The 24,032-nt window shown below is 39.2% G+C and overlaps 1 protein-coding gene across 2 annotated transcripts in view; it reads right to left on the reverse strand.

Moving 5' to 3' along the window:
• The window catches only part of ROS1 (ROS proto-oncogene 1, receptor tyrosine kinase), a 115,070-nt gene that overhangs the window by 15,352 nt on the left and 75,686 nt on the right, over positions 1 to 24,032 (reverse strand). For both annotated transcript variants that reach the window (XM_081250805.1, XM_081250804.1), the window contains exons 34-42: positions 21,597 to 21,787; positions 17,931 to 18,014; positions 14,606 to 14,741; positions 13,204 to 13,366; positions 11,091 to 11,155; positions 10,027 to 10,156; positions 3,872 to 3,969; positions 3,452 to 3,655; positions 2,294 to 2,428 (exon numbers count right to left, since the gene is read on the reverse strand). In XM_081250805.1, coding sequence (XP_081106931.1) covers positions 2,294 to 2,428; positions 3,452 to 3,655; positions 3,872 to 3,969; positions 10,027 to 10,156; positions 11,091 to 11,155; positions 13,204 to 13,366; positions 14,606 to 14,741; positions 17,931 to 18,014; positions 21,597 to 21,787 — 1,206 coding nt within the window. The remainder of the gene's footprint in view (positions 1 to 2,293; positions 2,429 to 3,451; positions 3,656 to 3,871; positions 3,970 to 10,026; positions 10,157 to 11,090; positions 11,156 to 13,203; positions 13,367 to 14,605; positions 14,742 to 17,930; positions 18,015 to 21,596; positions 21,788 to 24,032) is intronic.

Raw genomic sequence — 24,032 nt, forward strand, 5'->3', positions numbered from 1 at the left:
TATGGAAAGAAGGGCAGGAATGCTCTGAACTCTCACATTCCATTAATAGCTAAGCACAGCGTAGCCATCTATGGACTCACCTGACCCAGAGTGCATCCAGGTGCTGAGTATTTAAGCAGTGAATAGAAGGTGCAGCCTGGCTCAGCACAGACTTTCAACCCTCTAAGCTGGGCCTATGATCTCAGAGAACTGCTTCAAATAAAAATCAGTTCCCTCTGTACTCTAAGGAGAGTAGTTAATCTTTATCATGACAACTTAAGGCCGTGGACAGATTGAATGGCATCGCTGAGAGCTCCATTTCCTTAGCACAGCTTGTCTTCCTGGTTGGCCATGGGTTGTTAACCCTTCCTAGGGATCTGGAGCATGTAGCCCTTAGAGGGCTTGGAGCATTGTTCACTTTTTAATTATTGATGTTCAAATGAACTTCAAAATCAGCAATGGAAATTTTAGCTTCAAGGAAACTATATTTTTATAAAATTAGAGCAATAATGTATCCAACTGAATAATTATTCAAGATAAAATTATATAGAATATTATCTTTTTCCACTTATAATCAGGAATATTTTTCTAGAACATTTCTAGCACTCCTTCTTGTTCCTCCTTCTAGTTGAATTTTTGGATACCTTTGGATAGAGCAAAGTTCAACATACCTGCATTTTTCTTCTCCACAATAGGGCAATTAATTATCCACCTCCCTCTTCCCCAAACAAAATAAGTGAACACATCAGTCAAGATGTATAATTCAGTGACTGATTCCTAGAGTGCCTATCCAAAAAAAAAAGCCTAATTATGATGAGGTACATTACCCTCTAGAGGGGAAGATATGCCAAATAGAATTCTAACAGCACAAGGAAAATTTTGTGCAACTGAAATTTGGGAGAAATTTTATGAGTGTTCAGTAGATGTGTAAGAGATACAAAACAGTGATTAGTTTGCTAACTATTTAATTAAAATGTATTTTATACTTAGGTATGCTGGGTTTTTTTCCTCAAGCCCTAGACTAAAGTTTTTCAAATTTTGTATAACTTTCTTACTCCTAACTTATAGAAGTTTTTCCATCTGCCCCAAAAGGATCATGAGTCATACTTTTAGACACTGCCACCAAACTTGTTCAGGTATGTGTATAACTGATCCTTCTGTAAATATCCCAGAGGCTATAAGAGCTAAAGAGAAACAGATAGTGATTCCAATCTTCTTCTAGCTGGAAGATTTAAATAATACAAAAACATTCACCCATAGAACATCCAGCCAAGGTGCCCAGATCTTAATCATCTTTGGCTCTAGTCTGAATAATCCTCTAAATAACACAGCATAGGCAAGGCAGTGCAACCATGGTGTGTATCCGCATACTGCTAATTCTTTTGCACTTGTCTGTACCACGCAGTTTAGCACTTTATTATGTGTTGGCTTGTTATCCAACTGCTCCATGTGTGTGTCTTTTCTTTCAAAATACATTCAGAGATGCTGAAGAAGCGTGGCTCCGGTTTAAACACCTCTGTATTCCATACAGTCCTTAGCATGGTGTAGTGCACACAACAGAGGAGTTTATACTTGTTGATTATATATTCTTTTAGAAATTTCTTGGGTAAAACACCTCTTAGAAAAAGTGTCAAGACTTGATATTTCTGCTAAGGTTGTTCACAAGAAGGTAGATTAGTACTCAGCAAAATTACTTGGCTTGTTTTTCCTTTATAATTAGATCAAAATCACCTACTGTTCCAAGGATCACAAATCTATTAGAATTCAGTGCCAGGATCAATTTGATAAAGTCACTAATACTTATGTAGCCACTTCGTGTGAAGTTCATAAATAGATAACAACCTATATAATTTTTAGCAGTACTATATCCTAATATCAGCTTTATCAACAAAAGCAATCCAACTTTTAAACAATATATTCCTAGTTAATAGAACCTTTTAATATGCAGGTTAAGATGTTAGTCAAATTAGATCTTCCAAAATGAAATGAGTGAATACACACACACACACACATACACACACACGCACTTATACACAAAGAGCTTTTATTTATTAGAATTCTCTTAACCTAGAATATAAACATATTTTGCTGTTCTAGATTTTGCTTCTGAAATGAAATATCATGTATATATATATAAATAAAAAGAAATCATCATGTATTTAGTAAATTAAGTGCCACAATCAATTTACATTTTACATAAGATATACAAATATATAGATTTAGTTTTTATTTAAAAATACCATACCAATGAGGCACATGATTGCAAGTGCACATGTTTTTGTTCTTGGGTACTTATGGAACATGATTAACTTACAGATCATCGGGACAATTTCTCGGTGGCTCCAGTCTCCCTCCTGTTTGCACATAGTTTAAAACATCAAGGTTAGAATGAGCTGGATAAGGCTGATGACCAAGAGTTAAAATTTCCCAAATCAAAATTCCAAAAGACCTAAAGATATTAAAGAGTTTGCTTTAATTATACATATTAGAAACATCATGTTTACAGTAGTTTTTCCAACATAATTATTCCTGGGGCTATCAGAGTCTACTTTGTGATTGGCATTTTGGCCCCATAAAAGGCAAATGGGAGACTTAAAAGCAAGTTGACCTCAAGAAAAAGAGAACAAGCAACTGCATACTAGCAACACTTCAAAGGTGATAGGAAGGCTTAGTGCGGGCACAAACACACACACACACACACACACACACACACACACACTATGCTCCTCTTCCCTGGCTGAATCCGCACTGTCCATTACCTATGGCTTTTGTAGCTTCATTATGCAAACACACTAGGGGTGAGCAAGAAAGCATTTCACCTTTCTTCCTGAGTTTGAGTGCTAGTAAATGTGGAGAGGGAAGGCATGAATATAAACTGACGACACTGAAGACAGACTTTATTTCATCCCCAGTTTTGCAGAGGTCCAGTCCAGCTTAAAAGTTATTGGATGAATCTTTACATTTTGAGCAGCTCTAATCAAAAGTTTGGGGTCAACAAGCAAAAATGAGGGGTTCTATTCAAATAATAAAGAGCTGTCCAAACCTCCCTCATGTCCTAATCGTTTTGAGACCCATGATTTAAATTCTGTGTATAAATTAATGACCAAACATCCCAAAATAGTAGGCATTTGAACACATACTTGGACATTAATTCATAGGCACCAATTCCTATTAGTCATAGCCTCTACACTTTTGGAGAGTAATAAGCTATCTGAAATAAATGGATCTATTCCACGTATACCAGTAAGGTAACAGATCAAAACTAATTGGAGGGAGAGGTATAAACTGTTGAGACCCAGGAATAGCCCTTCCTTGCCCACCAGCTTTCACTTTAGCTTGAGGCATATCACTTAACCTCTCTGGTCTTATGTTTTCTCACGTAAAAAACAAGACTAGATGACCTTTTAAGATCCCTTCTGGCTCTGGCATTGGATGATTCTGCCCACGTTTCTCTGTGTCCTGTTAAGCTCACCATACATCAGACTGAGTAGTGAAGATTCCATCCATCAAACTTTCTGGAGCCATCCACCGAACAGGAAGCAGGCCTTCTCCTCTCTTTCTATAGTAGTCATTTTTATAGATGTCCCTCGCGAGTCCAAAGTCCCCAATCTTCACTATCCGTGATGGACTAGTATAGTCTTTTACAGAGACAAGGCAATTCCGAGCTGCCAAATCCCTATGGCAGAAGCTATACTTAATAATAATAATAATAATAAAGTTCCAGAGATCAGACAAGTAACACTAGGAGGTCTGTAGAGAAGAGAGATTTTAACAGAAACTATTGCTATTTTGAAGGAATGAAAATGTTAATTATCTTGTATATTCTACCCAAACTACAGGTGATTATTGTGTCAATCTTCATAAGAACCCTTTATCCAGAATGTCACTGTACCTGTGAATGAAGTGCATCTGCTCCAAGTAGACACAGCCTTTTGAAATATCTACACAAAGGTCTACAAGGTCAACCAAGGTGAGTAAAGGACCGTGAAACTGTAAGAAATAAAAGAAAAATTACAGGCACTTTTCCAGTTTGCACAAAATATATATGTATATATATGGCCACATATATATGCATGTACACACACATATATATGATGTTTTAAAGGAATTTTTAGTTATGGTAAAAGAATTCAAACAAAGAGGAAAAGAACTACATTTACATGCTTTCTACCAAAATATACATAAATAAGACTATCTTTAGTAAGCAGAAGCAATATAGAATCTTTATTGGAAAGATCTCAGGGTGTTAGATCAAACAGACTAGTTTAAAACCTAGTTCTGCTACTTACAAGCTGTGTGAACTTGCTCACATTGCTTAATTCACTAAGCAATTTTCTCATATGTAAAATGGGAACAATAATACTAACTGTGTCCGATTTGAGATAAGATACGTAATCTAGCTGGGACATAACAGGCACTTAATAAACAGTAGCTGCTCTCATTAGCAGTAATGATGATAGTTTAATCAGTTTAATTATTGGCCCAATGTCACGCTATAATGTCAGTCATGACAATGGGCTTGTTCTCCATATGAGCCCCATAGAAATTGTTAGCAATACTCTACTTCAAGGTCACAGATTACTCCTCTCATCTAAGAGAGCCAGCACAAATATACAGTTGAGCCTGTGCTGGCTGCGATGATTTCTACATGAACAAAGCCAGTTGAAGTTTTTATTAGTACCATATGGAAAAAATTCAAAGTTCCTTCCTGGAGGCTATATTCATATACTGTCTGTCCCTTACCATTTCCCTGCAATTACCCTGTTTCAAGACTTTATCATCCCTATCTGACGCTTCCCAAACTTCCCATGTCTCCAGCCTCCTGTGCTTTAATTAGCTCACTTTGTTGTGACCCACTGCCTGTAGAGTCTATTACAGATTCCTGAGCACAGCCTCCATGGTAGCCCCAGGCTGCACCAGCCTCTCTTTACATCCATTTATTTTCCATAGATTCTCCTCTCACAGTCTGTGCTTTGGTCACACTGGGCCATTTGCAGTTCCTTGTACCTGCTCTGCATTTCTCAACCTCTCTTCATTAGTCCTTCTGTCATTCCTGGAATGCCCTCCGTGTTCTTGATTTCCATCCACATCCTTCAATGAGCATCTCAAAGGATTCACAACCTTGAAATCCCTTGATTCCTCATAGATGGGTGCTCTTAAATGCTGTTCCCTCGGATTCCCCTGACAAGCTCATGTCTTGGCCCAAAAGTAGGAAGAATCCTGAATTCTGGGACTCAACATTGCCATGGTCCCACTCAACCACACCTAGGTCTTAAAACTAAACTCAGTCTTACTCCCAAGAATCAATCCCTTGCAGCCCTGTTCAGGTCCACTAGACGCGCGTCTCGCAGCCTTGTGTCTGAGTCCCTGCCTTGTGTCTCGACTGGTCCATTGGTTCCTCTGTGAATGGAATCCTGCTCTGCCCTTAGAAAAACCTACTCTACTCTTGAAGACATTCTTTGCAGAGAATCCTACTCCTGCACTTCAGTCTGGTGGCTAGTGCCCTGTTCCCTGCTGAGAGATATTCAAATGCTGCCTGCCTGCTTAAATCTCTAATTATAACTTGCTCCTAATAGCCCCTGTGACAACCTATTGGAACATTTCATTACCCCATGTTGGGCCTCCTTAACCCCAGATGCTGCCCTCGGCTACCACCTGTCTTCTCTTGCCAAACCCTCCAGACACATTGAACCTCCATCTCTGTCCATCCCTAGTCAAAGCCTTTTATATAACTCATATGAGTGTAGTTTCAGAAACTGTTCTATCTCACACCTCGGTTGTGTCCCAAACAGAAGACCTCCTCCGTGAAGCCTTCTCACATCTCCCCAGTTGGAAATCATCTCTCTCTCTCCTCTGTGCTTCAGCAGTGTATTCTCTACTCCATTCTAATGGGCCTTCCCTCTTTCTACCTTAAATGAGTCATTCATATGTGACTTACCCACCCTACCACGTGGCAGGGCCCTTGAAAGCAAGAGCCACATCCTCCACTGTCGTAAAATAAATACCCGGCAAAAATTTCATGAATTGAATTGTATCTGGCTATGTAGTTGTATTATTTTGATAGATAGGGTTTTTTGTTCACTTTTTCTATCTTACTACAATCTTAGAATATCAAAGCTAAAAGAAGCCGAGAAAGTTTTGGATTCAGTGTTCCATTTTACGATGCAGAAACTGAGTCCTAAAGATGAAGGACCAGACTAAGGTTTATAAACCCAGTTGCAGTCAATCCTTATGCATTCAACCCAACAAAACAGTCTCAGAGTGGGGATGGGGAGAAGGGTGCTCGTGGTAATTCTGGAAAGGTGCCTCTGAGCACTCTCTGTGGAGAGGCGGCTGGCCCCGTGTGAACTTAGCCTGATGGGGGCGTAGAGCCCGCGGCCCTCCGCTGTGGACCCCGCACCTTGATTCTGGCACTCAGCACCTAAGGGCACCCTATCCGATAAGGTCAGGGCGAAGGAGACAATCATGGACGCTGCCTTGGTAGCCAGCTGGAAAGGCAGCGGAAGAACTGAAGTGCACTTGAGAACCAGTCGTCAGAACCACTAGGACACTGGCTGAATAAGAGTAGTTTGGGAAAAGCAGCTCTGTGAGTTCTTTTAGTCCATCTTCATTGTCTCTTCTCTCCCCCACAAAAAACTAAAATAAAAATCTACAGAGGCACTTTCTTGTTAACGATGAGGAATTGAATTTATGCATTTTAGTTTTATTCTCTCCCCAAACCTTACTAAAATGACATTATAGAGGAAATGTTGTGATTTCAAGAGGATAAACAGATCAGGAGAATAGATAGAGCGCAAGGAAACATTTTGGAGGAAGGAAAGCAGGTGGGGGTGTGGTCACTTAGCAGAGCCAGGAGAGATGAGAGCTGGCTGCCTGCAGAGGGAGAAGACGAGAATTAAGTGATGTGTTTCACTGTAGAACCCCATAAACACTCTGGAAGTATCTCTGAAGTATCTCTGAATGCAGGGTTGAGGGGCAGGACTGAAAGCAAGGTGAATATTTAAAAGTTTGTTTTAAGAGCTAAGTAGACCCTAGATCCCCGCCACACAGCAGCAGGAGGCTTTCCTCTGCTAACCGCCCCCCCACACGCACACACATACACACACACACATACACACACACACACACATACACATACACACATACACACATACACACACATACACACATACACACACACACACAGAACCAGAGCAACTCCAAGTTCAAAGATCCAGTCATACTAAGGCACTGTGCTAAAAATGGAGAAGGGAATTAAATGAAAATCCTCATCCTGAGCCTTGAGACCTCCAGCCCTCTTCCCCAACTCGACTCCCTGACTGAGGCTCAGGCGTTTATTGCCCAGGCAGGAGACCAGCAGATTCCTCTCTGGGGAAACTGGCATATGCCAGGGAAGACATCCAGATGCTGTCATTAGGCGACCCCAGCGGAACATCAGGGTCCCACCTGACAACCAAAAGGAAGCTGCCACAGACGTAGGCTCCAATCAGCTTCTTAGGTCTCACTATTAAATATGAAGACCAGCCACAAATTACCAAACATTTGAGAAAAGCTTCTCATATTACAAACAGATCCCAGAACAATGAGGCAAAAAGGAAGTCAAGACAATGCAGGAAGCAAATTAACACTTTAAAAAAACTATGATTAGTATCCTAGGCAAGATAAAAGAAGATTTTGCACGTATGGAAAAATCAGAATACTATTTTAAGAGGCAGTCAAAATATAAGAATGAGTCTGTGGAAAACTAAATTTTTAAATTCTATTTAAAAATTAAGGAAATATACCAGAATTGAGAGCAAAAATACAAAGTGTAGAAAATAGGAGAAAACAGCTAATAAAAGAAAAGGATACAACAAAGGTGACCATTACTACTAGGATTTCTAGAACAAGGAAATAAAGGGAACAAAGAGTTTTCTTTATTACCAAAGAAATAATATTAAAAAATCCCAGAACTGAAAGGGATAATTTTCCAGGCTGAGTGTCCAGATGAGTAAAAAGTACCACAGATAAGAAGCAGTTCCTGGGACTTCCCTGGTGGCGCAGTGGTTAAGAATCTGCCTGCCAATGCAGAGGACACGGGTTTGAGCCCTGGTCCAGGAAGATCCCACATGCACAGAGCAACTAAGCCCATGTGCCACAACTACTGAGCCTGCACTCTAGAGCCTGCGAGCCACAATTACTGAGCCCACATGCTACAACTACTGAAGCCCGCACGCCTAGAGCCCGTGCTCCGCAGCAAAGAGAAGCCACTGCAATGAGAAAGCTGCGCACTGCAATGAAGAGTAGCCCCAGTTCGCAGCAACTAGAGAAAGCCTGCGAGCAGCAACGAAGACCCAACGCAGCTAAAACTAACTAACTAAATAAATAAATTTATAAGGGGAAAAAAAAGAAGTTCCTAAAATTTTCCAAAGAGAGGACAAAAAGCAAGTCACTGATCATATGTCCAGGAATCAGAATGGCATAAAACATTTTAAAGGCAATTGTAGAAGCTAGAAAACAAAGATGCAGGAGTTTTATTTTTGAGGAAAAGAGATTTTCAACCTAGAATCCAGCCAAATTATTAATCAAGCATGGGGCAGGAGGGAAGAACAGTTCCTCAAAATGAAAAAAAAAAAAAGACTTTTGCCTTGCATACTTTCTCTTTTCCAAAACAGAACAAAGAAGCCATGGAATTGAGGAAATAAAGGTCCAACATGGAAATTACCAAGGTACATGTGAAGGAAACCCCTAGGGTAACAGCTCTGTAGCGACCAGAGGACAAGCGTCTATATCAACTCCAGGAGGGAAGTGTCCAGGAAAAATATGGTGAGGAACTGGATTATCTCATATATTTATCCATATTGTGAGAAGGGTTACAATTCTGTCAGAGAGTTTAGGAATATAGAAACCTAAGCAAATGGGAGGGGCTTTTATTAAACTACTCAAGAGAAGAGCCACAATCATAGTATATAATTAAATAGACATAGTAACATAAACTTGCAATATTGATTTATCTGCAAATTGGGGTAACTGTCAGAGGATGGGGAAAGCAAAGTTTTTCTGTGTGTAGAGCTGGTGGGGTCAGGCTGGTACATGACTAAGAGCTTAAATCCTTGCCTCTTGCAGTAGGCAGTCAATAGATTTCCCCCAAGGTTGAAAACTCACTGTGCAGCAGTATAAGCAGAGCGTTTAGGAAAGTGGAGGTAAACACCAGAAGGAATGAGCAGAGGCCTGGGATGTGGGGATGAGATAGAGCACAGGACTCCTGTTTTTCACCATAAACCTTGTCATATGTTTCAGTTTTTTAGCTATATAATGTATACTTCGATAGAAATAAAAACCGTAAATTTTAAAACTACACATTTAAATTTTAGTTACTTGTTTTGTCTCAGGTGTTTCTCACCTGAGACCTAAAAGCAGGTTCCCACAGGTGCTGAGACCCCCAGCCCTTATTCCTCACACGTGCCACAGTATTTACACTGTCCACTGTGCTGGATGCTGCTCTAGGCACTGCAGACATGGAGAGGATGGATCGGAGCTGCATTTTGTTAGCAGGACCCTAGAGTGGATGGGACCTATTAGCATGGTTGTAGGAAAAGAAAAGTAAGGAACCAGATGGATGGCATGAAGGAGGATGCATGAAATCAAGAGTTCTGTTTTGGCCAAAGTTTGAGACGCCTGTGAAAATCCACACAGAGAAAAGTCAGCTGGGAGAGATGTAAGACTAAGGGCTGGAAATTTCAATTTGGGACAGAAAGGCAGATAGATTAAGTACAGAGAAACTCCACACATTCTCTGTTCTTCAGAAACCATGATTCTGGCAGGGAGGGACCTATTTTTCCATTAGATACTAAGAGCAGGCTCAAATAGCCAGAAAACGCCAGACATTAGCCCAGGGTTCTAGTTTGACTAATCCAACATGAAGGAAATATAAGAATTTTTTTTGACAGAAGTCTTCTAAGTTTCAACCATCAGCCAAAACTGCAGCCTATTGAATTTAAAGGAAAATAAGACGAACTTATAGGCCATCTGCATTACATAACCAATACTGTGGACCCCATTTCCTACCGATGTCATCCGGGCTTTACGCAAATAGGTAAGAAGGTCTCCTCCTTCCATCAGTTCCAGGATGATGTACTGGGGCTCATTCAGCAGACAAACTCCAAGCTGCTTCAGAATGTTGGGATGGTTAAACTTACTAAAAGGCGAAAAGAGACAGGCAGGATAACATGACAACGACAAAAATCTAGTGAGGATCTTTATGGAATAGAATAATTCTTTATTTCTGGTTTCCTTCAAAACCCTGATTTTTTTTTTCCTCTTAATAAATGAAAGCCTCCTTTTCCAAGAACCCAGCTGCATGCCTGCCTTACAGAGGTAATATTGCAACCCCTAGTGGCCAAGGCATGTGGATAGAACAGAGGGAGTTTTAGAAGAAATGATATTTATATTAATCATTTTATGTTCTGGAAAAGAAAGTAATTTTAACTAATGTCCTTCTTCGAAAAATATTTTAGAACATTATGTTTTTGGTCATGACAAGTATGAAATATTCTCTCCTTTTCAGAGAAACGATTCAGACACTCAGGTTTGGCTACAAATGTTTTCTCAAGAGGTCAAAGCAAGTAAGCCCCAATCTAACAATCAGAACCCACAACCTGGGACCCGATCAACCACTGCCTCAAGGTGTATTAAGATGTATTTGAGTAGTTTCCATGACCATCAACTAACTCTAACCTTGAAGACAAGTTTACCAAGACCAGGGATATTCTCATTGACATCACCATACTTAAGAGAACTCTCCCTTACTTGGTCTACTTGACCCATTATCATACATTTAGAAGCACATAAGCATATTTAAAGCTGAACAGCTTCAGAAATCCCTTGCAAAACATGCTTCTTATTGAAGGTAAAAGAAAGGACTGCCTGAGGACTGCTTGTGACCAGGCTCAGAAGACTGGGTTCTATAGAATACTTGTCACTCCAGACATATTTCCTTTTAAACTTCAGCCATGTTTATTCTGGGCATGATCTGTTATGTCAGGTCATTTTGAATGTTAAAAATCCACCAATCATATGTAAAAGCTTCCTACCCATACCAAGGGAAAATTATTTTAGAGCTGCCCTGATACCTCATCAGGTGTGCCTCCTTCAGGAATTCAATCTTCTCCTGGTCTGTGGAGCCCTTCTTCAAAGTCTGTGCAATGTAAAAACAAGCCAGGAATCAGTATAGCAGACATTTCCGTGAGCTCATTGGGTTAATGGAGACGATCTTTGTTTTGTTTTGTAATATCCACCCTTATCATAAAAAACTGTGTTCTCCAATTCTCCAGCCTCCCTTGCAAACAGGGGTGGTCATATGACTCAGTCCTCGTCAAAGAGATGTAAGGGGGAAACTGCTGAGGGTGAGAGAGGCTTGTGCAGAACTTTTACTTTCCTGAACATATACATCTAACACTATCCTTCCCCCTCTCAATGTCCTGAATGAAGATGTGATGCTTGATCCTTTGGCAACCATCTTGGGACCATGAGGCACCATACACGTACAAAGTTGAGAGTATTTCAGATATACTGGCTCTGGCCTGACACAGTACTACACCAAAGCCAGAAGTCAACTTGTTATGTAAGGAAAAGAAACACTTGTTTAAACCAGTTGAGGTTAGAGTATGTGAAAGACTGTTAAATGCTATCAGTTGGAAGTGGAGAAAATTTTGCCAACTTTTATGGTTGTATAGCCCACTCTCAAAGCAATAAGTTCCTAACAAGCAGTGATCAGGATATTACTCAATTACATAAAAGATTCATCATCCTTTGATCAAAAGAAAGTTTTATAAAAATATGAGAGTATATCCAGGGCTTCCTTAAAACTACATCATCAAATACACCATGATGAATAATTGTGTAGTCCAGGGGTCAGCAAACTACAGCCTGTGGACCAACTCCAGCCTGTTACCTATTTTTGTACAGCTTATGATCTGAAAATAATTGTTACATTTTTATTGGTTGTTATTTTATTTTTTCCAGCTTTATTTTTTTTAACATCTTTATTAGAGTATAATTGCTTTACAATGGTGTGTTAGTTTCTGCTTTATAACAAAGTGAATCAGTTATACATATACATATGTTCCCATATCTCTTCCCTCTTGAGTCTCCCTCCCTCCCACCCTCCCTATCCCACGCCTCTAGGTGGTCACAAACCACGTAGCTAATCTCCCTGTGCTATGCAGCCGCTTCCCACTAGCTATCTATTTTATGTTTGGTAGTGTATATATGTCCATGCCACTCTCTCACTTTGTCACAGCTTACCCTTCCCCCTCCCCGTATCCTCAAGTCCATTCTCTAGTAGGTCTGTGTCTTTATTCCTGTCTTACCCCTAGGTTCTTCATGACATTTTTTTTCTTAGATTCCATATATATGTGTTAGCATACGGTATTTGTTTTTCTCCTTCTGACTTACTTCACTCTGTATGACAGACTCTAGGTCCATCCACCTCACTACAAATAACTCAATTCATTTCTTTATATGGCTGAGTAATATTCCATTGTATATATGTGCCACATCTTCTTTATCCATTCATCTGTCGATGGACACTTAGGTTGCTTCCATGTCCTGGCTATTGTAAATAGAGCTGCAATGAACGTTTTGGTACATGACTCTTTTTGAATTATGGTTTTCTCAGGGTATATGCCCAGTAGTGGGATTGCTTTTTCCAGCTTTATTGAGGTATAATTAACTTGTTACATTTTTAAATGGTTGAAAAAAATTATAAAAAAGAAGAGTATTTCATAACACATGAAAATTATATAAAATTTAAATTTCCATTTTCATAGATAAAGTTTTACTGGAACACAACCACACCCATTCATTCACATATTGACTGTGGCTGATTTTACACTACAATGGCAGAGTTGCGTAGTTGCAACTGACACCGTCTAGCCAGCAAGCCTAAAATATTTACTATCTGCCCTAGCACCTAGCACCCCAGTTCTCTTATAGTATATTTGAAGGGAAAGACTGTCTGCCAGGTCTTAGCTAATTAGCAACCTCAGAGGTAACTGTTAATAACAGAATTTATGTAGGAAATGGGGGGGGGGGAATGTGATTTCTGTAGCCATGGACAGGTTTCTACCTTCTCCTAGTTATCTTTTCCATCAAGAACCCTCCTCTTTTATCATAGTTATATCCATGTAAGTCCCTGTAAATATGTTGACATAACAAGTCAAGGAGTTAAAAGATCAGCATTACCTTCACTGCTACTTTGGTTTCTGCACTTCCAACTCCTAAGATGTCTACCGCTGTCCCTTCATACACTTCTCCAAAGGCCCCACTTCCCAACAAGAGACGCAGAGTCAGTTTTTCCCGAGGGAAGGCAGGAAGACTTTCAATCTCCTCTTGGGTTGGAAGCGTACTGGAAAATAACGATATTTTTGGTCTCCCAAAATGCGTATGGTTTACGAGTGGGTGTTGGTGTTAGTGTTTGAGAGAGAAAAAGTATGAGAAAGAGGAAGAGAAATCTTATGGTTTTGCAACACTGCAGTGCATTCAACATGACATAGTGATGTGTCTGTGTTCCTATTCCTTTCCTATTCCACCATCCAGAATATTCCTTCTCTCTTCCAAAACCCAGAACATGTTACTTCACTTCTAGGCACCTTCATTTTGATAGCATGCCTGTGTGTGCACTGCCTCAAGACTTTTTACTGTAGTTTGCTTCGTTAAAGTTATTAGTTATTAATTTCTTCAGGTCACCAATTTGTGTAAAAAGTTATTGCAAATTAGTAATAAATACAGCTGGGCTTATGATCTCAAAAGCTTTTGCTTTACTTCATACACCTGATCTCTCATGTAAAACATGTAAAAAATTTACTATGACCACAAAATTACTCCATGTCCATCAGGTTAACTTTTAGAAAGTCAAGCTTCTCACTTGGAATATCATGAGGGGAGGAAATCCATCTGCATTAAAAACGCTTTGAGATTTTAAAAGAGAATCTTGAATATCAGATATGCTGCGTATTTTCTCCAGGAAAAGTCACCTCTGAAAAGCTGATTTAGGTCACTTCTGTGTCTACTTCAAATCCTGTGTTCTTATGTCTTTAAATAAATTTCTAGAAGCAAGGCCGATGGCTATATAATCCTTTTTGCGTGGAACATAACATAGTGTCTTGTACAATGAGACATTTAAATATTTTCTTTAATTATGATGACAATGGAAGTTCAAACCTCATCTATTTTAGAGAAGTTTTGTAGGCAATCACCATAGAATTTCTAAAAACAGAATAAAATTGACTTAATAGCACACACAAGAGACCTTGGAATTCTCCTCTTCCAGTTGAATCAATCATGTTACCATCTACTCCCTTCCACGTAGTAGTTATCTCCTTGTTTTATTGACTTTCAAACTATGTGATAAGATGCTAGAAAACAATTAATTTTTGTTTATTTTTCTTAGGATAGGATAACAACATAATTTGCCATCCATCCCAGGTCACATTTGAGAGTGAAAGGGGATGTTACTTTTGAATATGCCAGAATAATATGGGCATAAAGCAGGACAGTCCTGGGTAACGTGGCATGCATGGGCACTCTCTTTAGAGTTGCCCACTCTTCATCTAGGTGCCCTGTAATGCCGACCCAGGTTACATACTGTATCGCATAGCAGGCATTTGCCAGTCCTACTCCAGCGGCCAGACCTCGAAGGTGAGCCAACTCTTTGTCTTCATTTATGAGACCCGTCAGCCCTTCCTTGGGAGTTTTTTGATTCTTTAATCTTCTGTAACAGACTATAAAGACAAAAGATCATAATTTACAAAATAAAACATTGCTTTCTTTTTCTCTAGGAAATGCTAACAATACATTTTTAAAGTTTATACTGAAGAACACTATTGATAGAATAACAGAATTTGATTGAAAAAATATGCCCATAATAGAATAAATCCAGGTACAAAGCCATATAAAAACACATAACTTATACCACATTTTATCTCACTTCTCAGAGTAAATTTTAATATATTTCTTATTGCTGTTATAAACAAGTTGAAGCAACTTAATATCAGAACTTATTTCTCAAAATCACCCATAAACTAGACTCAAAATAAACCAAAACAAACTTGCATAATAATTATTAGTGAACAAATTCATTTCTGAATCCAGATATGTCCAGGTTATACTCCTCAGCAGACCTGAGGAATGCTTTCAATATAATGGCATGCTTTATTTTATAATGCAGAGTATAGGAGTGTATATTCATTGTTTTTCATAATACACATACTCAAATACATAGAAAAATTATTAGAATGAAATCTACCAAGTGTTAGTAGTGGTCCTCCCTAGCTGTGGGATCATGGGAAATTTGTATTGTCTTCTTTATACAATGGGCAAATATTATTTTGATAATCATGAAACATAAGTAATATTTTTGAAGATTAAAATACAATTATATCATTAAGATCGCCCATCAATACTAGAATACTGGCTCAGACGTTGAAAACAGCAAGGATGCTTTGTGAGATGATGATTAAAATTTGAACTTTAGGGCTTCCCTGGTGGCGCGGTGGTTGAGAGTCTGCCTGCTGATGCAGGGGACGCGGGTTCGTGCCCCGGTCCGGGAGGATCCCGCATGCCACGGGGCGGCTGGGCCCGTGGGCCATGGCCCCTGGGCCTGCGCGTCCGGAGCCTGTGCTCCGCAACGGGAGGGGCCACAACAGTGAGAGGCCCGCGTACTGAAAAAAAAAAAAAAAAATTTGAACTTTATTCCATAGAAGCTTCAGTACCCAACAGGTGAGAGTTTTATGCAAGTGAAATTCCGTCTGAGGGACCACACAGGGAGGGATCTTAAGTACCTTTGCTAATGTAATTCTTCAAACCTGAAATGCTCTTACCATCCCTCTTCATTTTTAAAGGCCCAGAATGAGGCCCCAGATCCTCAAGGATGCCTTCCGAGACCTCTGCAACCTCTGTTGATCTCTCATCTCTGAACTTCTAAGACCAACTGTGGCTCTCAGTCAGCATGGCTATGTCACTGTCTTCTACATTTCCTATTTCCTTTTATTGCTGTTTAACATATATCCTGCTATTTATCTTTTCGTACAGGTATGTCTTACCTCCCCCATTAAATGGCAAGCTCCTGAGATCAGCAATTGTATTTTACAGTTTATTTTCCTTTGCTCCCAGCGTCAGGCTCACGTTGCACAGTATATATAACCACTCACCAAAGTGAAAGCTGTCAATGCTTATTTTAAAACCCTTGCTTCAATTTTGTATTTATAAGTATGATTGATGAGAGCCCTCTGCACAATACAAATTTTTAAACAATTGCTATTTTCATTATTTGAATAATTCAATCTTTTCTCATGCACTCGCATAATCCTACCAGTAAAACCACATGCACTGCTACTAAAAGCAAAAGAACCAAATTAGCTTACCTATACTCAAAAATCTGTGAGTTCCAAGTACAATAAAGACCTTTAAGTCCTGCGAAAGTCAGATATCCATAGGATGTCTTGAAAGCACAATAGATTGTCTGAAATTATCTCATGTTCATCCACTAGAGTTATGGGTTTAACAATGGTGATGTACAAGTAGGCAGGCAAAGGTCAGATGAAGGACTCTTCATGTAATACTCCTTCCCAGTAGGAAAGCAGACAAGCAGTCAAGCCTATATGCCAACTGCCAAATATACTGCAGTCATATGCATAATTCTGGAGGGGCTGGCTTAGTGGCACAAACATCAGCTGTGCAATACTTAGACTCCCTGGAACCACAGGTTAAAATTCTGGCAGGGTCAGCTGAAATTTTTAGCTTTCCAAGTTAGCTGAAGAAATAATATATTCCATATATTATCTGGTGTGGAATCTTTGAAAAGAAATCTCAATTCAAGTTTCAATGTGCTCTCTAATAGCTTATGACTCCAATCAGTTTTGGGAAGAATATAGATTTAGAACACTTAGTAAAATATTGGCTTTCTTTATCCTGAGAGTTCAACTTTATGTTTGTAACTTTTCCTTAAACTTTCCCCTATGTATGAAAAAAAAAAAAGAAGCTACTGTTTCCTGAATATGCGCTTGAGTGTTCTCTTCCAGTAAATATCATGTCTTTTTTTGTAATATTTCAGCATGTCAGGGACTCATACGTTAATAATGACAGGGTGACCATATATGTTATAATCCGAATCAGAACATTTTGGGGACTGAAAGGAAGTACTATTAATGATTATGCTGAAACAATAGGAATGAAGCAGGATGTATGATCCACTATGGTAACCCCATAGGTCCCATATTTAATCATCTTTTGGGGAGTTGTCACTGTATTTTCTCATCATTAAATCTTAATTAAACAAAAAGACTTTTAAGACCAATACATTAGTATAAAATGAGTGGTGGGAAGTAGCTAGCTTTCTGTCTATCTAACCTAATTCTTCTGCTTTCCTGGTCATTTACAAATGAGCAGCGATTTGAAACAAGCAGGCCAGACATCTGAAAGAGAGAGTATTGAATGCTATAAGGCAGAAATGGATCTTCTGCAAGAGGCCCTGCTCATTCTAGACCAGGCTGTCTGCCTGGAGACCTAAACTATCCCGACCAAGGATTGTCACTGGTTTCCCTTTAATCCAACACTTTTTAATACCCAGAGTCATTTTTTTTAAATTTATTTCGAACTATAAGTCACAAAACACTTGTTAAATAGCCAATCTGTAATACTGTTTTACAGAAGGCTAAAGTTGGTGCCTTTGCAAGTAGTTTTATCTAAAGTATACTGTGAAGTGTAAATACAGATTTATTTTTCATAAAGTTACCCCAGATTAGAAAAAAAAATTCACAGGAGTTAGTGGTTATTGACGTATAGCCAAAGGTAACATTGTGAATTTTATAAATTTATTTCATGTGGAAAATTAAATCAACTCAGAGATTAAATTAAGTAATATGATCAAATTAACACTTTATTACCTATACTTTTAAATCTACTATACTTACCAAAGGTCAATAGGATTGTAACAACCAGAAATATTCCAATTATAGTAGTAAGTATAAAGCTTGTTTCTGGTATCCAAAAACCATCTAATAAAATTAATGAGAAAAAGAAATTAATTCAAAGTGTAAAACTAGATTGTCTCAGTGATATGCCAGATATGCCAGAGTTAGCTCCTATTGGATTTTTGCAAGCCACTTGTTAAACCATCGGTAGCTTGAAATCAATCATGGTGAGAGTATTTACACCATGAGAAACCAAAATCAAGGTTTTCTTCTTTTTCTTTTCTTTTCCAATGATCTGGTTTACCAATACATCATTGGGATATACCCACCCCATCTTCTACTTTAAAATGGCTGAGGAAACATGTATAATCTTTTTAGTGAATTTGGAACAAAGAAGTCTCAGTCTTCATGCATCATATGGTTGGGAGTATTATTTCTTCTATAACATGTTCATGTACATTTAATTCCATGAGTACTGAACTGAGGAATATAAACATGATAACATGGTACCTGCTCTCAGATGGTTTCATTGAGCAGAGGAGACAAACATGTGGACCAGAGCTGGCAAACTATGGCATGCAGGCCACATCTGGCCACAGCAGCCTGATTTTGTACTATTCATGAACTAAGAATAATTTTTACATTTTAAAAATATTATTTGAAGGAGTTCCCTCATGGCACAGTGGTTAAGAATCTGCCTGCCGATGCAGGGGACATGGGTTCGAGCCCTGGGTCAGGAAGATCCCACATGCCGCGGAGCCACTAAGCCCGCGAGCCACAACTACTGAAGCCTGTGCACCTCGAGCCCGTGCTCCACAACAAAAGAAGCCACCACAATGAGAAGCCAGAGCACCGCAACAAAGAGTAGCCCCCCACTCACCACAACTAGAGAAAGACTGCACGCAGCAACAAAGACCCAACACAGCCAAAAATAAATTAATTAATTTAAAATATATATATATATAATTTGGAAAAAAAAAGCAGATGCTACAGAGATCATTGAATGTAGCCTGGAAAGCCTAAAATATTTACTGTTTGGTTCTTTGCAGAAAAGGTTTGCTGAGCTCTTCTCCAGATAACTAACTATAATGCAAATAAGAATGATGTCAGTTTTGTATAGAATAATGGGCTGTGTGTGTATAAAATGCAGTAGCTCATTTTGCCTAAGGAGCAGCAGTTAAGCATCACAATGGGTTCATTTAAAGTTAGGCCTTCAGGCTCCCTAACTTCAGACTATACTACAAAGCTACAGTAATCAAGACAGTATGGTACTGGAACAAAAACAGAAATATAGATCAATGGAACAGGATAGAAAGCCCAGAGATAAACCCACGCACATATGGTCACCTTATCTTTGATAAAGGAGGCAAGAATATACAGTGGAGAAAAAACAAGCCTCTTCAATAAGTGGTGCTGGCAAAACTGGGCAGCTACATGTAAAAGAATGAAATTAGAACACTCCCTAACACCATACACAAAAATAAACTCAAAATGGATTAAAGACCTAAGGCCAGACACCATCAAACTCTTAGAGGAAAACATAGGCAGAACACTCTATGACATAAATCACAGCAAGATCCTTTTTGACCCACCTCCTAGAGGAATGGAAATAAAAACAAAAATAAACAAATGGGACCTAATGAAACTTAAAAGCTTTTGCACAGCAAAGGAAACCATAAACAAGACGAAAAGACAACCCTCAGAATGGGAGAAAATATTTGCAAATGAAGCAACTGACAAAGGATTAATCTCCAAAACATACCAGCAACTCATGCAGCTCAATATCAAAAAAAACAAACAACCCATCATTAATCATCAGAGAAATGCAAATCAAAACTACAATGAGATATCATCTCACACAGGTCAGAATGGCCATCAGCAAAAAATCTACAAACAAGAAATGCTGGAGAGGGTGTGGAGAAAAGGGAACCCTCTTGCACTGTTGGTGGGAATGTAAATTGATACAGCCACTGTGGAGAACAGTGTGGAGGTTCCTTAAAAAACTACAAATAGAACTACCATACGACCCAGCAATCCCACTACTGGGCATATACCCTGAGAAAACCATAATTCAAAAAGAGTCATGCACCAGAATGTTCACTGCAGCTCTATTTACAATAGCCAGGACATGGAAGCAACCTAAGTGTCCATCAACAGATGAATGGATAAAGAAGATGTGGCACATATATACAATGGAATATTACTCAGCCATAAAAAGGAACAAAACTGAGTTATTTGTAGTGAGGTAGATGGACCTAGAGACTGTCATAGAGAGTGAAGTAAGTCAGAAAGAGAAAAACAAATACCATATGCTAACACATATATATGGAATCTAAAAAAGAAAAAAAAAAGATCAGAAGAACCTAGGGGCAAGATGGGAATAAAGATGCACACATACTAGAGAATGGACTTGAAGATACGGGGAGGGGGAAGGGTAAGCTGGGACAAGGTGAGAGAGTGGCATGGACATATATACACTACCAAATGTAAAATAGATAGCTAATGGGAAGCAGCCACATAGCACAGGGAGATCAGTTTGGTGCTTTGTGACCACCTAGAGGGGTGGGATAGGGAGGGTGGGAGGGAGGGAGATGCAAGAGGGAAGAGATATGGGGACATATGTATATGTATAACTGATTCACTTTGTTATAAAGCAGAAAGTAACATGCCATTGTAAAGCAATTATACTCCAATAAAGATGTCAATTTAAAAAAATTTAAAAAAAATAATAAAATAAAGTTAGGCCTTGAAGGATGAGAAGAATTTCAGTTGACAGAAAGTGAGAGAAAGGAAATCCCAGCTAAGGACAAGTGGTAGGCGGTACAAGCCTGCATTCTAGGCTGAGGGAAACAAAGGCTGAGGACCCAGTGTCATGAAAGTTTTTTACCAGTCTGACATGGCTACAGCATAAGGATAAATATCAGGAAAGATGAACCACAATTGGAGGGCAAATCACGAAAGGCCTTAAATGCCACAGAAAGGTTTGTACTTGATTCTGAAGGCAGTGAATGGAGAGCCATTTCAAGCATTTCAGAGAGTGGTGAAGTGATCCAGATTGTCCTTCAGCTAGATTAACTGTCAGCAGTAGGATTAAGCCAAGAGCACAGGCTAGAAATGGTAGCTTAAATTAGGAAAGTCAAAGTAGAAATAGGAAGAAGTGAACTCATTAGACAGAAATCAAGATAATAAAATCAACAGAACTTGGTGGCCAAATAGAGGGAAAAATCCTACATGGTACTGAGATTTCTAGCCTATGTGATTAGAAAGGTAATGTGTTATGAACAAAAATAGGCTACCCAGTGGAAGATATAGATATCGGGAAGTAGAGTTTCAGGCCTGTTGTGTAGCAGATGAGAGTACCAGGAACAGAATAATAAGGCTGGATAAAAACCAGACTGGGGACAACCTTGGAAATCCATCTAGGAACATGGACTTGATGTGGTGGGCATTAACAATTAGCTGATTGTTACTGAGGAGAAAAAGGACATGCTGATCTTGACGTTTTAGGAAGATCACATCGGATGAAATGAATAGTCCAATAGTTTCAATGATAGACTGGTGAAGTTAGACAGTCACCCAATTTACTGCTAATGCTAAGAATTCACTTCTCTTTACCTCTGAACCTTTGTGTAACAAGTTAATATATAGACAGACATGATAACATACCTCCAACGAATATAATATCCTCACTGATTCCACTATATTCACCAAAACCCAGATTATTTACAGCTACTACTCTGAACTGAAATGTTCCTTTCAGATTTTTGGACTTCCATGTGCAAATGCTAATGCATGAGCCATTAAATGCCGTCTTCCACATTAAATTCTGGTTCTGTGAATTCTCTGAAGTGCCCTTACTGCAAAAGAAAGAGCAAAGTTATAAATATAGGAAATATACAAGACAATATATGTGTTATTTCTAGGTGCTCATATATCATTTAATGACAGAACTCCAAAGCATCTCCTGTTGCACACTTTGCCCTTGATTTCATTGCTCTCACATGGTTTGGCTACAGAACATAGCAGAGTCTTATAAAGTCATTCCAACAGTGCCTGGAGCCAACCAACTCAGCCCATCTGGAAAATTACGAATAATCAATGGCCAAGAGAAAGCTGAAGATCCTCTTCTTACTACTAGGGTGTGCAAACTTTCTTCAGAATTCCAAACACATAAGACAATTATTTCATAATTTTTAACTGGGAATTTTTAATTTTTCTTAATTTTTGGTGTCTTATGCTGTCATTTACTGATACCATATCTGGATAAAATACAGAACATAAAATTGAAAAGGAAAATAAAATAGTTCAGCTACCAAAGTTATCATTGTATCTGAGATTCCAAGGTTCATTGCTTGCATTTATATTGGCGTACACTACCTCCATGTAATAATCCTCATTATTCTTCATAACGAAACATGGGAAGAGAACAAGAGCTGGGTTCAAAAGACATAACTGAAATTACTTTTAACAGAACCACAGACTGAAGGCAAGTTCAAGGCCTTCCAATTATGTCTTTTCTGACAACGAACTTTTCAAATCTGAAACTTCTCAGACCACAGCCATTTTAGGACTTAGTACCAACCCACAGTAACCTTGAGGATAAGTAATGGAAGCCAGTTCTGCTCCCACTAACTGAGTGGTTGTCCTGAAAGAGCACCAAGGACAGCAAGGGCTGAGCCTCTGAGGGACAGGGAATGAGCAAGGGCAGCAAGGATGGTCACAACTGTGACCAGGAGCTAAGTGACCTCAGGACCATCCTAAGTAAAGCTGTAGGACACAGTGATTTTGTACATTGTGTGAAGTCTCATGTTGGGCATTGGCAATTTCATTGTTCAACCCAAACAACGCTGATCCAAGAGAAAGAGACCCTTAAAAAATGTATAAAGTGCCTCTTCACAGATATTGGCCACTGAGGAAGAGAAGGAAGAATGCTTCCTTGGTTGAGCACCTTCTATTTACTACACACCGTACTGGGGCTTTTCATATGTTGTTGCATTTCATTGAATCTTCTCAACAACCTAAAGAGGTAGATATCATCATCCCATTTTACAGATGAGAAAACTTAAGTTCAAGAAAGCAATAAAGCAAGGATTTAAACATGGTCTGTGTACTGGGTTGAATAATTCCCCCCAAAATTCATGCCACCCAGACCTTGTGAATGTGACCTTGTTTGGAAATAGGGTCTTTTCAGATGTAATTAAGTCAAGATGAGATCATACTGGATGAGGGTGGGCCCTAAATCCAATGACCAGTGCCGTCTTAAGAAAGAGAAATTTGTACACAGACACATACAAGGAGAACATCATGTGATGACAGAGCCAGAGACTGGAGTGATGCATCTACAGACCAAGGAATGCCAAGGATTACCAGTCATCACCAGAAGCTAAAAGGCAAGGAAGGATGCTTCCCTAGAATGCAGTCCTGCCAGCACCTTGATTTCAGACTTCTAGTCTCCAGAACTGCTAGAGAATAAATATCTGTTGTTTTAAGCCACCCAGTTGGTCGTACTTTGTTCCATCTTCCCTGGAAAACTCATACAGTCGGCTCAGCTCCCAAGTGCATGCACCTTGCACTACGACCACCACTGCACCATCAGCAAGTACACACGAGTATCCTGACTGAAGAAGATATTCTGAGATACTGTGAGGTACTCTGAGACAGATAATACATTCTATTATACCATAGTCCCTCTCCTGAGAGTAGAGACTTGGGGGCAAGGAAATGCAGAGTATTTATGGAGCTATGCACTTAAGGTGTTACTGAGGAGAATACACTACAGGGGTCCTAGTAAGACCATGGTGTGGCCTGGTTGGTGAACATAATTGCAGTCACAGACCACCAGGACGGTTCTGCAGGTCAGAATGTATTTCACTCTGCATGAAAAAAAAAAAGTGACAGAAATTTCAAGGAAGTTTCAGATAGAAATATGGCCAACATAATTCTCTAGCATGAGCAGGAAATTTTTTTAAGGCTATGGGAATGCCAGAGTAAGATGAAGTAAAAATAGATCTAAAGCTCAAGTTGCCAGGACTATAATTATGGAAGTGACTTTTGTCCTTGGAGCTTCTTAAAAGATGGCTTCAGAGTCCCGTGAGGGGAGTG

The sequence above is a fragment of the Mesoplodon bidens genome, assembly GCF_964165515.1.
Source record: "Mesoplodon bidens genome assembly, chromosome: 12".
NCBI lineage: Eukaryota > Metazoa > Chordata > Mammalia > Artiodactyla > Ziphiidae > Mesoplodon > Mesoplodon bidens.